This window comes from Crinia signifera, chromosome 11 (genome assembly GCF_055691185.1).
Source record: "Crinia signifera chromosome 11, ASM5569118v1, whole genome shotgun sequence".
NCBI classification, from domain to species: Eukaryota; Metazoa; Chordata; class Amphibia; order Anura; family Myobatrachidae; genus Crinia; species Crinia signifera.
Window position 1 is genome coordinate 60998418 of NC_139227.1, and position 16719 is coordinate 61015136.

Genomic DNA, 16719 nt, shown 5'->3' on the forward strand with positions numbered 1-16719 from the left:
AGTTGAGAGACACCGCAGAAAGTTATGTTTTTTTTTTATTTTAGTATTGGCCCCAGTACATTGCTTTTCCTAGGGCCCACAATGCCATTAAGACTGCCCTGCTTGCACATCATGTTATCTAATCAAAACTATCATTTCTTTCTGGTATAGAATTTTATTTTTGCACTATTTATATACCTTAATTAAATCCTACTGTAGATCAGTTACATTTGTTGAATCCCTCTGAAACTCTATTTATCCTTTATCACATATGTTTGAGATACATTCAATAATCATATGAGGATGGTGTACCTTGGAATATTCCAAAACCCACAAACTGACAAAGAAAAGAATCCCTGCTACCTCAGTCTGACTAGATCATCAGTGACTGCATAGAAACAGAATTTGATGGCAGATAAAAACAACTTGACCCATCTAGTCTGCCCTTTTGCATGTAGAGAGAAGGGGTCTGGATGATGTCACTGAACGATATCGGAAACTGTTATTGGTTAGTGTGTATGCACTATCTCGTTTGACCATACTTCCCAACTTTTGATTTGTAGAATTTGGCTCATCCAGCCCAAGGAGGCAGTTTAGCTATGCATAAAGTGGGCATGTTCTTGGACAGAGTGGGTGTGGCTTTTGTCACTTTGGGGGCATGTTCAGTGCTTCATTAGAAGCCCACAGCTCCCTCCACGAACTGAATACATGGCGTGCGAAGAGCAATCACAGTCTGCCCAGGGAATGCAAGTGTGGTGTTGCCTACCCAGGGGGTGGGCAGCTGATGTCACATGATGCCAAAACACCCACCTCGTATTCAGGGAACCAAGTTAGTTTACGCTGATATTTATTACCAAAAAGGAGAAAAATCATTCGATGATCAGCGACCATGGAATGATTTCTCTCCACTTCGGCTGCATATGAGGTGATATGTTTAAGAAAACATTCCCTTGCATGTTAGTGAGGGGATTTGTCAGCAGGGAGGCAAGCGTTCGTCAGGGCGGCACTAGTCTGCGAATATACGCATATATATATATATATATATTTGTCCATCTGCTCCACGGGAGGTTCCTGTCCTACCTGAGCTCGCCTTAGGACCATGTGTTACGGTTTGACAGGTGTACCACCCAAGTCAAACTCCCCAGCTGCCACAGGCCGCGAATATACGCAGCCTAGCGAACAGGTCTGAATCAGACCCTATGTGTTCTGACACCTATAATAGCAAGCATTAACTTTTTTCAGTAAATTGTGCTACACTATGGCCCTTATTCAGATCTGATTGCAGTACAAATTTGTTCTCAAAATTGGCTAAACCATGTGCACTGCAGAGAGTGGGGTGTGTTGAAACTGAAATCTAAATTGCAGTGTAAAATAATGCAGCCAGTATTCACCCTGCACAGAAACAAAATAACTAACACAAATCTAACACACTGCTCATCTGCCCAACTTGCAGTGCACATGGTTTTGCCCATTTTGAGAACAAATTTGTACTGCGATCAGATCTGTAGGACTATAAATGCCTATCTATAAGCCTTATTTCTTTATTAACAGTTTCTTATATAGCGCATACATATTCTGCAGCACTTTACAGAGAATATTTGAACACAGAGAATATTTGAACATTCAAATCAGTCCCTGCCCCAGTGGAGCTTAAAATCTATATTCCCTACCACATGTGCTCACACACAGAGACATTCTAGGGTTAATTTGTTGGGAGCCAATTAACCTACCTGTATATTTTTGATTGTGGAAGGAAACCGGAGTACCCAGAGGAAACCCACGCAAGTACAGGGAGAATATTCAAACTCCGCACAGTTAGGGCCATGGTGGGAATTGAACCCATGACCTCAGTGCTGTGAGGCAGTAATGCTAACAACACCATCCGTACAGCCCACAGTCCTCTATGAGTCTTGGGTGATCATGATCCTGTTGCCTTGTCCTTCCCTGAACCACTCTTGGCAGGTACAAATGATTGCATACAAGGAACACCCCATAACAAATACCAGTTTAGAGATGTTCTGTCCCTGTCGTCTAGCCATCAAAGTTTAGCCCTTTGGCATATGTGAAAGTTGTTTAGTTCTTTATGCTTGAACATTTATTTGTGCTCCTACATATCAACTTCAAGAACTGAGTGTTCATTTGCTGGTTAATATATATCCCACCCTTGACAGGTGCCATTGTAACAAGATAAGTAAAAGTTTCTATATTTTATGTTAATCAATGTTCTAAATCAGGGGTGTCAAACTCAAATTCATCGGGGGCCGCATCAGCAGTTTGGTCACCCTCAAAGGGCCGGTTGTATCTGTAGGACTATGTGTCCACTCTTTATTATCATAAATTATTGTCACTGCATTCAATTATTACTGTTTTTTGTAATAATGTAAGTAATAACTAGCAGGGAGATTGGCTGGGGGCCTGGGACAGGGCACAGTGACGTGACGTCAGATCGCCCAGCAGGTGACCTGGGCCTCTGGGTTCGCAGGACTCTCGCTAGAGTTCTGGACTGGTGGTGACAGTGGGACAGATAATGATAATGACCCTGGACACAGGCAGCCGCACTGCAGATTTGTGGGCTCAGGCTGCGGCTGTGTGCTTCTGGCCTGGCTCTCTGCCTGCCCGGCCACGGACTCTGGACTGGACAGACTGGTCTGGACAACAAGAGACAACACAACTGTGCCCACCCCACTGCCAACTGATGCCACTGCTGCGCAGCGCGGCACCACAGGCAGAAGGCAGCTAGCTCACCGGCGTCCAAGTCCGACAGGCAGCCGCATGCACGTCACGGTGTCACTGGCACTGCTGTCAGGCGGGCGTGTGTCACACATGGCAGCGCCGTAGCCACTGACCGCAGGAGGAGTCGGGCACGTCACACAGTGACACTAACAAGTCTGTGTCCACTGTCCTGCCTCCCTCCTCCCAGCGAGCGCCGCGGTGGAGTGACTGTGTCACCCGGCTTCCTCACGTTGTTAGGTATGTCTCTCAGTCTCGAGTCGTCATGTGAGTGTCACTGAATGTGATGTGACACTCACACTGTGATGGCTTCCCGCAGTAATGTAATCGGCGCCAGGCGGGGGTGGGTGGCGGCGGCGGCTGCGCAGGCCACATGACGTCTGGCGGGCCGGATTTGGCCTGCGGGCCTTGTGTTTGACACCCGTGTTCTAAATGTTCCATAATTTATCTGTGTAATAATACTGTTTAATAAATTAACCTTTCCAGGCATGCTACTGTATTTAGACACATGTTTAAGTTAGTTAGATGTGTTTTTATCAGACTTGCATAGATAATTAATGGCAAATGCATGTACTAACATTAAGTAATCACTAATTTAATATATTACCTTTATTCATATTTTAATTTATTTTAATCTTTCATAGCATTGGTTTATTATAGGACATGCCAACCTATTAGCACAAGTTTCAGGGCAATTACTTCACACGGGAGACATATTAGCAGAAACCGACACATACCTGCATCCATGGGTGACTTAAAGCCTTGTCAACGCTGAATCTTCTTCTTATTTGCACTTGTAACAAACTGCTAATAAGGGCAATTGCTATGGAGAAAATAAATCATTAGCCATTAGCACAATTGCAAATTTTATACTATATCATTCTATTAGGAACATTAAGACATATGTCTGGCACCCCACTGCAGTGGTGTCCCCCCCTTCCTAATTTACCCCAGCGTTATTTAAACAAACCCTTTTGCCCATGGACTGGGGCATGAAGGGTTAACTGAGGTCCCAGTGAGTACATCAGCCCCTGTGCACGTGAAGGGAGCCTGCCTTTGCTCCTGATTGGCTGGCTGGAATGTGAGGAGTGCAGCTGGAATCACGTGCATGTAAAGAAGTGAGTAGCGGGGAGACGCCACAGTACCGCACACCAGGAGTAGAGAAATTCCCGGCGGTGATTGATGGGAGAGAAGAAGGAGCCACGTGCAGAGAGAGAGAGTGCTGGGCCGCGTCCTTACACAGCGCCGCCGTCCACTGCGGAGAGAGAGAGAGCAGTGTGCGGCATGAAGAGGAGTGGAGTCAAGTGCCGGAGCCCAGCAGTAAGGGGGCAGAGGGAGCCAGCTGCCGCTCAAGTGTGCCCGCGAGCCAGCACACAGAGGCCGCGTTAAGAAACAGTATCCGGCGGTGATTGACAGCCGGCGTCCCTGGCCAGTGGAGGGGAGAGAGGGCGCATCCCGAGACGGCACCAGAGAAGATTGCCAGCACCGGAGAGGGTCCAGCCTGGAGCCGACAGCAGGAGCCGTGACCGGCCGGTGCTGGCAACAGCAGATGAGCTTCAGGTAACAGGGTACCCCACTCCTCGCCAGTTGGCCCGCATACAGGCTATTCCCCAGCAGAAACTAACAATAGCCCCACCTGTACCTCCAGCACCCATGCCAGCCAAGGGATGGAAAGCACTACTGTGAACCCCTCTCCCCTGCGCAAGGAGTTTCCCAGCAAGTGACTGCCCCAACAGGTAGTTACATAGTAGGTGAGGCTGAAAAAAGACTTGCGTCCATCTAGTTCAACCTAGTATAGATTATCCATTGCTGATTTGGTAGGTTCTGATATTTTACAGACAGATTATATTTCTTATTTGTACCCATGGATGTTTCTATCCAGTAAATGTTTGTCCAACTTTGCCTTGAACGCATTTATTGAGCCAGCCGATACCACCTCTTCGGGAAGAGTTCCAGAGTTTGACTGTTCTGATCGTAAATAAATTCTTTCTACTAGCTGAACTACCGGTAAATCTTTTTTCTACTAATCTGTACTCATGCACTCGCGTCCTAGATTCCTTTCTAGTAGAAAAAAGGGTGTGTGACAGTTCCTTATATTGGCCCGTGATATACTTGTACATGTTGAGCATGTCCCCCCTTAAACGTCTCTTTTCCAATGTAAATAGTCCCAAATTGCTTAATCTCCCCTCGTAGCTTAAATTCTCCATTCCCTAATAAACTTTGTTGCTCGTCTTTTGGATTTTTTATAATTCTATGATGTCCTTTTTATAGTGTGGGGCCCAGATCTGCACTCCCTATTCGAGGTGAGGTCTTACCAATGCTTTATACAGTGGCATAATTACCCTTGAGTCCCTAGTTTCCATTCCCCTTTTAATACATGCTAAAATTTTGTTGGCCTTTTTTGTTGCTACATTACAATGGGCACTACATCCCAGTTTGCTGTCTATTTGGACTCCTAGATCCTTTTCAAGTATGGAATTACCCAGTTCCTCTCCGCTAAGGTTAAAACTAGCACACTGGTTGTGTCTCCCAAGGTGCATAACGTTACATTTATCTACATTAAACCTCATCTTCCACTTTTTTGCCCACTCATCTAGAATTGCAAGATCATTTTGAAGCATGGGTGTCCCCAACGGAAGGGGACACCTATAACCCCACTGTCAAGGCTCTGCATTCAGGAGCACTGCCTTCCCTAGGCCGTCCTGCAAGCTGCCACCTTGTCATACAGTACCCCACAGGGTTTTGTGGAGCAAGGACCCCTCATACCCCCTGGCCACTCAGCAGCCCTATTGCCCCAGCCTAAGGAAACTTGTTAGTGCCATGGACCCCATCGCAGTGGATATTGTTGTATTGAAGTTAGCCCTACAGCTTGTTTGCATTTCCCACAGGGAGTTGCCCTAGGTAACGGGAGCTCACCTGTCCCTCTCTGAAGGTTATTGCTCTGTTTAGACTTCCCTTACAGTCTGCTGCATTTCCAAGAGGGAGTTACCCTAGGTAGCGGGAACTCGCCTGCCCCTCTTTAGAGGACTGTTAACGTTATTGGTCTATTTAAATAGTAGTGTGCACACTAAAAATAGGGCCCTCATTCGCTATTAAGGACTTGTTCTTGGGACCATTATTCACCTTCAGAGACTGTGTTGTATCTGGGACTACAGTGTAGTGTGTATGTATAAGGTGTAGCGCCCCCTGGCGGACATTTGGTGGTAAAGCTATCTAGTTACAATAGTGTTTAATTGCCAGTCTTATCTTTATTGATATCATTCTTTCTCAGATCGTCTTTATCTTCGTTCTATTGTAATATCTTTCTGAAGTCATTATGTTATGTCATTTCATATGCAACAGGTGTATGTGATTGTCTCTCAGTAAGGGATGGTAAATGATCACTGCAGATTGGACATTGACTTTTCTCTGATGTGATAATTGGCTACAAAATTCTACAGGAATATTTAAATGTCTTTTTCTTCTTGTTGGATGTTTGCACAAAATACTTGAAAGGTATTGCAGCAATTACACCCCGTCTTTCATTAATACATCTCTGTTGCTGCTAGCCGTGTTTGTGGGTCCTCCCTGGGGCGTCCCCTCCCCTGCCTTCATTGCCTTGTCGTCAGCTAACAAGAGCCATGAAGAAAACCAGAATCCACTGCCGTCACCCAATCCAGGCACGTCATCGTTCGGTCCACAGTTGCAGGGGCTGCTGTCACAACTTGGCGTCCACGAACAGGATTGAAAGAAAACCCCTGTAAACTGCAAAGATGTTGCAGCCAAAAAACGCAGCGGACGGAGGTGACCAACACCAGGCCGACCAGCAGCAACCTAATCAGCAACAGCCAGCAGACACCGCACAAAGCAGGAGAAGACTGCCAGATACACCGGCGACTCCAATGGTGCAAATCACTATGCCCTATTTCTTCGGGGCACCGTGGATACCAACATATTCCGGACACTCCCGCACACCTGGAACCAGCTCCTTCAGAGAGTTCAAGGATGGGCTGCAGTCGACATTCCAAATGTACAATCCCAGCGAAGAACAAAAGGCGGGAACGGTCATCGGACAGCTGAAAGGGGCGGCGCGCTAAGAGGCCCAGTCATGGTCGGATGAGGAAAGGAAATCGGCCGACGGCATATTGAAAAAGTTAGCTGGTATCTTCAACGCACAATCCACCACAGAATTGAAACAGCGACTGTACGCCTGGAAACAGCAGCCTCAAGAAACCTTTCGGGAGTTTTCCCTAGGACTACAGGAGGCGATGCGGGCAATTTAAGCAAGAAGTCATACAAGTAGATGAGACACTGATTGACCTCTTTATTGAAGGAGCCGGAGGGGAAGCAATTAGGTCCCAACTGAGAATGTGAATGCGACAGAAACCTGACTGCACCTTCCCAGAGTTTAAAGAAACCATCCTGACCATTTTGGGGTTGAACCGGAACGTCGATGAAGAAGGTGGAGCTGCGGCAACGGAAACGGAAGATGACGAGGTGGAACGGACCCAGTTCTTTCCAAGGCCTGAACTCAGAAAAGGCCAAGCACGCCTTGTCCAGGCGACCCCAGATATGATTGAGACCCTCACCAGTGCAATCACGGAAATTATGAAAGAGCTACGAGACATATGAGTGGAACAAATGGAAGCCTGTCAAGGAGGATGGCAGTGTGACTCAGGTGGAAGAGGCAGACGACAGTGGGATGTCCCATGAAGGTCGGGCCGGCGCTCCACAGACCAGTTTGACGCTCAAATAAGGCCCATCTGCCGGCACTGCAAGCTCAGCGGGCATGTCGAGCGTGAATGTGACAGCCAGCCTTTAAACGACACGATCCCGAGGCAAGGGACCGACCCTCGGGAGGAACCTCGCCAGTAGGTCCGTCGACCCAAGAGTGGTAGCCACAGTTCATTGGTAAGTGCCCCACCTGAAGATACTAGTCAATGGAGTGGAGATGGCGGCTCTCTTGGACACCGGGTCCCAGGTGACGACTATACAGCTGGAGGCATTTCAACATCACTGGAGTGAAGAAGACATAGTGTCACTCCGACCCTGTGGCTCAGCTTGCTGGCCAGCAACGGGCAGCCAATCAAGTTCTGTGGCTACTGGGAAGCAGATTTGGCTATTGGAGAAGCACGACTGGAATGACAGGGCTGTCTGGTCACGTCCATCTGCAACAAGCATCTACCTCCAGTCATCTTGGGGATGAATGTCCTGAAAAATTGCCCCGACGAGCTGGTAGAGGCCCTTCGGCTAGAGATGCAGGCTGCCGCCCCAAGAGAGCGAAGAGCCATGCCACAGACAGTATGCCTGGTCGAAGGACACAAGCGCTTCGCCAATTCCAGGGGAGAAGTAGGAAAAGCGAGGGTTACTGACCACCGACCCATCCTTCTACGACCCAATGCGGAGCACGTGATCTGGTGCAAGGCCAGGATCGCCCCAGGTGGGCAAGACTACAATGCTGTCATCGAGCCCTGTGACTTCAAGGGACAACAGCCTTTTGCAGTAGCCAGAATGCTAGCAAGAGTGGAGCGTGGGAGAGTTCCCGTCTGTGTGCTGAACCCGCACAGCTACCTGCTACGGTGGTTCCGACACTGCCCGGTGGCAAATGTGGTCCTGATTGATTTCCAGGACATCCTGGGGGAGTCCTTGCCGAAAGCCTAACCAGGGGCTGTGGTGGGTCAGTCGAGCCTGATCAACACTCAGACCGCTTGGTGGAAAGAGCTGCAGATTGGAGATGCGGATACCCCAGTATCATCCAAGTCGTATGCAGGAATGCCGGGGCGTTCAGCCAACATCCGGCCAACTTTGGAAAAGCGGAGGGGGTACAACACCACATCCCCATGGTTTCCAATATGCCCTTACAATCGTGGATCACTACAGTCGCTTCCTGGTAGTGATCCCAGCCTGTGACCTGACTGCGAAGACCACAGCAGAGCTTTTCATGAGGCACTTCGACCATCATTATGGATACCCCGACAGTCTTAACAGACCAGGGCCCGGCGTTCGAGTCCCAGCTCTTCCATGTGTACGGATGTCGGAAGCTGAGGACTACGGCCTATCACCCCCAGGGGAACGGCCTCTGCCAGAGGACCAATCAGATTTTCTAATTTTCAGAAGGCAAGGCAAACTCCCCAAGGACCTAGAGCTGTCCCCAGAATTCGGTGAATCCAGTGCCCCTCAAACTGAATGGGTGCAAGAACATCAGCACCGCATCGAGACCGCCCGACAAGTCATTGACAAGCACCTAGAAATCGAACATGCCCGGCAAAAGCGAGATTACAATACAGATGTACGGTCGGTACCTTCAAGAGTGGGCGACAGAGTGTGGAGAAAGAAGAGTCGCCGGACCAGCAAGCTTGATACAATGTGGGAAGAGACACCCTATACCCTTGTGACAGTTCCAGCTGGCGAGTCCTACACTTATCAAATTCAATCAAAGGGCAGCCGAATCAGCACAGTACCACGTGACCAGCTGAAATTGTGCACCACTGAAGACCTGGAACCCATCCAGCAAGAAGTGGATGGCCCTGTGGCAGAGGGAGAGGACCCCTGGGGAGGTATACAACATGATGACCCATTTAATCTACTAATGTTCTTGGGACATGCTGTTCCCAACCTCAGGGTCAGGAGCGCCGCTCCAGAGTTGCCGAGAGACGAACCCCTCCTGGAAGAGCAACACCCAGTGCCAAATGTCGATAGTAATGATCATGTTGAAGATGCACCGCATGTAATCGGTATCAGGAGGTCAGAATGCATATACAGAGGCGTTCTGCCCTCGCACTACCGAGAATAACTTGACTCTGTTCATTGAATGTATATATATCTTTATATGTTCTCTTTGTTACCGTTAATTGTTCCTAATGGACGTTGAAAGGACTTTATCCAGAACCCCATGTTCTGTTTTGTTGCGTGCGGACACGCATTGTTCCAGTAGAGGTAGTGCAGTGGTGTCCCCCCCTTCCTAATTTACCCCAGCGTTATTTAAACAAACCCTTTTGCCCATGGACTGGGGCATGAAGGGTTAACTGAGGTACCAGTGAGTACCTAAGCCCCTGTGCACGTGAAGGGAGCCTGACTATGCTCCTGATTGGCTGGCTGGAGAGAGCGCCAAGAAAGGTCAGGGGTGACCAGCGCCGGCACGTATAGAGTAAGCAGTCGGGCGTGCAGCTGGAATCGCGTGCAGGTAAAGAAGACGGAGAGCCACAGACCGGTGCACCGCACAGCGGGACTGGAGAGATCCCCGGTGGTGATTGATGGGAGAGAAGAAGGAGCCGCATGCAGAGAGTGAGTGCCGGGCCACATCATTACACAGCACCGCTGTCCACTGTGGAGAGAGAGAGAGAGCAGTGTGCGGCTTGAAGAGGAGTGGAGTCAAGTGCCAGAGCCCAGCAATTAAGGGGGCCGAGGGAGCCAGCTGCCGCTCAAGTGTGCACGCGAGCCAGCACACAGAGGCCGTGGACAGAAACAGTATCCAGCGGTGATTGACAGCTGGTGTCCCCAGCCAGTGGAGGGGAGAGACGGCGCCAGAGAAGACGCTGCCAGAGAAGATTGCCAGCACCGGAGAGGGTCCAGCCTGGAGCTGCCGCCCTGTCATACAGTACCCCACAGGGTTTTGTGGAGCAAGGACCCCTCATACCCCCTGTCCACTCAGCAGCCCTATTAGCCCAGCCTTAAGAAACTCGTTAGTGCCACGGACCCCATCGCAGCGGCTATTGTTGTATTGAAGTTAGCCCTACAGCTTGTTTGCATTTCCCACAGGGAGTTGCCCTAGGTAACGGGAGCTCGTCTGTCCCTCTCCGGAAGTTATTGCTCTGTTTAGACTTCCCTTACAGTCTGCTGCATTTCCAACAGGGAGTTACCTTAGGTAACGGGAACTCGCCTTCCCCTCTTTAGAGGACTGTTAACATTATTGGTCTATTTAAATAGTAGTGTGCACACTAAAAATAGGGCCCTCATTCACTAGTAAGGACTTGTTCTTCATGGGACCATTATTCACCTTCACCTATTCACCTTCAGAGACTGTGTTGTATCTGGGACAACAGTGTAGTGCAGGCATTCCCAACCATGATCCTCAAGGCACACCAACAGTACAGGTTTTAGTGATATCCAGGCTTAAGCACAGGTGACTTAATTAGTAATTGAGTGATTCTGAATAATCCATCTGTGCTGAAGCCTGGATATCACTAAAACCTGCACTGTTGGTGTGCCTTGAGGACCGTGGTTGGGAATGCCTGGTGTAGTGTGTATATGTATAAGGTGTAGCGCCCCCTGGCGGACATTTGGTGGTAAAGCTATCTAGTTACAATAGAGTGTTTAATTGCCAGTCTTATCTTTATTGATATCGTTCTTTCTCAGATCGTCTTTATCTTCGTTCTATTGTATTATCTTTCTGAAGTCATTGTTATGTCATTTCATATACAACAGGTGTATGTGATTGTCTCTCAGTAAGGGATGGTAAATGATCACTGCAGATTGGCCATTGGTTTTTCTCTGATGTGATAATTGGCTACAAAATTCTACAGGAATATTTAAATGTCTTTTTCTTCTTGTTGGATGTTTGCACAAAATACTTGAAAGGTATTGCAGCAATTACACCCGACTTTCATTAATAAATCTCTCTTGCTGCTAGCCGTGTTTGCCCTCTTTTCTTTGTGGGTCCTCCCTGGGGCGTCCCATACCCAGCCTTCATTGCCTGTCGTCAGCTAACAAGAGCCGTGAAGAATCCACTGCCGTCACCCAATCCAGGCACGTCATCGTTCGGTCCACAGTTGCAGGTAGTGTGGCCAATCCCGGGATCGGGATCGGCGGGATCCCGAGATGCGCAGTCTAATGCCGGGCTGCGCAGTCTAATGCCGGGCAGCGTCTGAGCACTAGCTCAGACGCTGCCCGGCTGTTCCCGTAGCCTGACCCCGGCGTGCGGCCCGTCACCGCCCACCCCTTCTCCGCCTGCCTCTTCTCTGCCCGCCAGCCTGCCTCCGCCCACCTGCTGACTTCTAAGGAGGTGCACTTGCCGGGAGGCACCGTGCACCTCCAAACCCACTCCCGGCCGCCCGCTCCCTAATGTAAGCAATTGTGCAGGTCGGCCGGTGTGGGTTTATTGAAAATAATGGCATTTTTGGTGCGGATGCCAATCCCGGGATTGAGCATTTTTCAATCCCGGGATTGAGCATTTTTCAATCCCGGGATTGAGCATTTTTCAATCCCGGGATTGAGCATTTTTCAATCCCGGATCCCGGGATTGAAAAAATGCCCTGGGATTGGCATCCCTAGTTGCAGGGGCTGCTGTCACATATTTAGCAAGAAATGTTAAGTAGCAGAATTGCAATTTGGTGGTCATGCAGGTGTGGTTGCACCAGAGATGGATTTAGACCTCATGGGGCCTTAGGCAAGATACAGATTTAGGGCCCCGCTCCCTCAAAAAATCCATTGCACGATTGTTCACGGATCAGGCTCTTAACATTACTTGCCATTTTCCAGATTACAGTAAAGCTCCTTACCCATTATGCTGCGCACCGTAATGCCCCTTACACAATATGTCACACACCATAATGCCCCTTACACAATATGCCACACACCGTAATTCCCCTTACACATTATGCACAACACAGACATAGCCACCCTCTTCCCTTCTTTATATAATATATCATGCCGTGCTCTTTAACTACCTTTTGCTTTACATTATGCAGGTACCGGGACCTGGCAGTGCAGTGGGGACAAGGTTGCAGGGACACAATTGAAATGGGTATCTACGCTCATTCAGGACTAGGAATGGACGTGTTGGGGGTAATTGCATCAATGAGTCCTACTTTTTTCCTGCAAAGTGTCAATGTGTCCATTTTTTACTATCTGTGTTTCTTAACTTTTGGGCGTTAATATGTTAATTTTTTTTTCTGCAATATTATTTTATCTGCGCATGCATCCTCAAAGTGTTCTCACTCAGTACAGATTGAGACACATGCAAGAAGAAGTGTTTATTAGAAATGTGCTTTGTATACCAGAGTGGCTGCAGGGGGCTGGCTAATGACCTAGTTGTACCATAGTATGGCCATGTTATTAAAGTGACACAGGAATGTTGCTGATAGTGGGTGACGTTAATCATTCAGTCTGAAAGCCATACTTAGACAGATGATCTGCACCTAACATAGGGCTGGGGCAAGTTTCAGTTCACGGTTTATATTGAAAACGTGCTGCAATACAGGAATGAGGCTGTAACACCGTCAAGAATGGGCTGGTAAATTACAATGGTATGACAGATAGTGGCATCTAAAGACATAGAAAAGCATGATTGTAGTTCTTGCACATCCAGACATACGGATGTACTCCAGGGGAGGGCTTTGTAGCAGCATTGGCATATAGTTACAGGTGTAACTTAAGCAAAATGCCCAAGGAAGGCCGCAACTACGTCTAACTCAGACTCCTACTCACCATCATTTGAGATCTCGTTCCATGGGTTCTTTGGAAACATAAAAGCTGCATTCCGGATCTGATCATTTATATCTTCATCCTCGTTAAAGGGAAAGGTACCGCTGAGGCTGACATAGATGATCACGCCAACTGACCACATATCCAGGGAACGATTGTAGCCGCTGTTCCTCAAAACTTCAGGAGCCAAGTAAGCAGGAGTCCCAACAACTGACCTCCGGAAAGACTTTTCACCAATAATGCGAGCAAAGCCGAAATCACAAAGTTTTATCTTAGGCGAAAGAAAATAAGATGGGAAGAAGTAAAAGTTTTTCCATAAACTTTACTTAACATTACTTAAAACTAGAACTATAAAATAAAATACATTTTCAGACCATACACCATAAAATGTAAGTCTGTGAGATACACCTCTATTTGTGCAAATGGGCCTGATGACTGTTATGACCACGTGTAAAGCATCTGGACAGCAAGTCAACATTCTGAACTCTGTAAAAAATGTTCTGCACAAGGTTTTGTATGTTTGTGAGAATGTCCGTCTTGTTAGTACTGTGTAGACTTGTGCCTATATATTTTCTTTATTTCCATAAGAGTGCATCAGGGCTCTTTAATATTTATATGTTTAAATATTTTAATGTTTTTATCACATGGTAGCAACTCATCTAAGTGTTCAGGGTGAGCTCCACCTTGGAGCATTTTAATAGATAAGTGGGCACTAGAAGAACGAAATGCCATTCTTTATACATCCATAACCACCATGCCTAGCTCCTAACTGCATCATATTGGGTGACACACCCAATATGTCCTGATGAGGCCAGTGACTGATGGTGCACACGTCATATGGTTTAATCATGCATGTCCAAACTGTGGCCCTCCAGCTGTTGTGAAACTACACATCCCAGCATGCCTTGCCACAGTTTGCATAAACCTAATACCAAAACTGTGGCAAGGCATGATGGGACTTGTGTGTCAAAACAGCTGGAGGGCCATTGTTTGGACATGCTTGGTTTAAGGGTAGGGGAAATGGACAGAGGCAGTCCCTCTCAGAAGCATTGGTCATCCAAAGAATCTATTGTGCAAATTCATGGCTCAACTATATCTCCAATGTGTGAATACCTACATCTTACAAAAGTCAAAATATCACCTAAAAGCAGGGTTGCCGACTTTGTTATTCTCCTCTCCGGGAGAAGCCCGGAGAGGAGAGTTTCAGCAGCCGCTCAGGGGGCGGGGCTTAAGCGAGACATCACTAAGCAACACCCCCATGATGCTAAACCAGTAAATTTACGGATCTCCGTGGAGGGGGCGGGCTAAAATGACACGATTGTGTCATTTTAGCTCCGCACCCTCCTCTGAAACCCGAGGATTGCGGCATTTTAATGCCGCGATCCGGGGGACAGCGGGGGTGCCCCCTGAATCCGGGAGGGTTGCCCACCCTTCCGGGGGCCGGGAGGGGGGACCCGATTTTCGGGAGACTCCCGGAAAATTCCGGGAGGGTCGGCAACCCTGCCTAAAAGTTTTAAAGTGTAGAAAGAGATTAAGTGGAAGTATATAAAGTACAAACCAATCAGTTCCTGATCTTTTTCAAACACAGCCTGTAAAATGACATAAAGCTAACTAGCTAATACATCTCTCTGCATTTTCTCTCCCTTGTAAGCATCCTACACACATGGATATTTGCTGAGCGTTCTGAGCGATGCTAGATCGCTCATAACCAGGGCTTAAAGTGATGGGGAATGGGGTGGAACTGAGTTCCACAACCTCCAATGGTGAGGTGGAACATTTTTACCTCCACATTGGCCCTACACAGTAATTCTCACAGAATAGTATTCTAGTTTGCAGGGGGATGCCAAAAACCCTACCTCGGGCCCTGTTTCTGCCTATTGGGGGGGAGGGGAGGAGGGTTAATTAGGTTGCATAGAGAAATGAGTTCCCGCACCTCTGCATGACCACTTTAAGCCCTGCTCATAACACTCAGCAAGATTGCTCAGCACACAGCAATGTGTCAGCGCTGTGTGCTGAGTGATCTGTCACAGTGCCCAGTGATTATGGATTTATCCGGCATGCTGGATATGCTGCATCGCTATCACTGTTGCCCCTACACGGAGCGATGTAGGGGCACTTTCTAAGCGATTTAGTAAGATTGCTTACAAAATGCCCTGAAATCGCCCAGTGTGTAGGCCCTTTAACTTTGATAAATTTCCCCCAGGATAACTGAAGTGTTATTTTCTGTCCAGATCCTTACTTGTGGAAATGCCTCTTCCGTTGCCAAAAGTACATTTTCTGGTTTGAGATCACAATGAACAATATTCTTAGAATGAAGGTGTCGCAGGGCCATCAGTATCTACAAAGAATAATGCAGTCAATTAGAAATCATTAATAAAATGACGTATTTTCAAGCAAGTTTATATAACATTATGTATTTAATGAATCAATTAAACCAAGATTTGATTTATACAATCTGTTATACAAAATTAGTCTCTTATTCACAAGATTTGCATTTAGTTGTACAAAGTTTAAAAGTGAAGTATTACAGTATTTGGAGTAACAAGTGTCTTGAGTATTTACTGTCCGATTGTGGTTGTGATTATGGAGGAGATGTATCAATCCTTGGAGATGGATAAAGCGGAGAGATTTTAAGTATTATCTAATACCCCAGGCATGTCCAAACTATGGCCCTCCAGCTGTTGTGAAATTACATATCCCATCATGCCTTGCCACAGTTTTGCTATTAGGGAATGCTAAAACTAATGCAATGCATGCTGGGATGTGTAGTTTCACAACAGCTGGAGGGCCACAGTTTGGACATGCCTGTAATACCCCTTTTACACTACCGCAAAAGGTTTTTCCCTTGTGGACCTGGGATCAGCAGCGGTGTAAAAGGGGTTAACCCGCATCCCTTTACACGGGACTTCTACCCAGGTCCTGACCAGGGTAGAACATGGGCAGGACCTGGATAGCGAGCAGTGTAAACAGGTATGCCGAGTCATGCGAAAGGGTGATTCAACCTGGGTTGAAAATTGAGCGCTAGTACCAAAGTTGCTTTCCTATAGCAGCTGCTTATTTAAGGGAATGGTCAGACTCTTAGAATGTGCAAACAAGAAAAAGTTTTTTTAAGCAGCACTAACAGTGAGAGACACTCAGAAATTTCATAATATAACAATTTATTACACAATTAAAAATTACACAACTTGAATTAAAGAAATGGGGCGAATGATGGGCAAAGTGTTGGTTGGACCAAGTGGTGGGGGACCAAAGTTATATAACCTGCACTGATCCGTTGGAGTGAGTCCTGATGGAATGCAGTCCAAATTGGAAATTTATCCCAGGTATCGCTGGAGGGATCGGTCCTGAAACCTCAACCAGTATTGCGATGAACTGTCCCAATGGTGGTCTGTAACTTCCAAGCCGGGTGTTGATGGTATTACCAATGGTGATCAGATGAATGAGCAGGAGGTGGTCCAAAGTGGCAATCAGAGGTCCAATCATTTTGAGGGCACCTCTCTCTGCACTAATAGATGCCCGATGCAGTGCAGAGCCGCAGTTATCACCAGCTCCCCCAACTGCCCCCCACCTGATACTGCGACCCATGGGTGGGACAGTGTCCAAGTAGCA

At 47.5% G+C, this 16719-nt stretch overlaps 1 protein-coding gene across 3 annotated transcripts in view; it reads right to left on the reverse strand.

Annotated features, from left to right (window-relative positions):
• Nucleotides 1–16719, reverse strand: part of LOC146046198 (serine/threonine-protein kinase D1-like) — a 179286-nt gene that overhangs the window by 1333 nt on the left and 161234 nt on the right. For all 3 annotated transcript variants that reach the window (XM_083165423.1, XM_083165421.1, XM_083165422.1), the window contains exons 16-18: nucleotides 15350–15448; nucleotides 13114–13381; nucleotides 3447–3532 (exon numbers count right to left, since the gene is read on the reverse strand). In XM_083165423.1, coding sequence (XP_083021549.1) covers nucleotides 3447–3532; nucleotides 13114–13381; nucleotides 15350–15448 — 453 coding nt within the window. The remainder of the gene's footprint in view (nucleotides 1–3446; nucleotides 3533–13113; nucleotides 13382–15349; nucleotides 15449–16719) is intronic.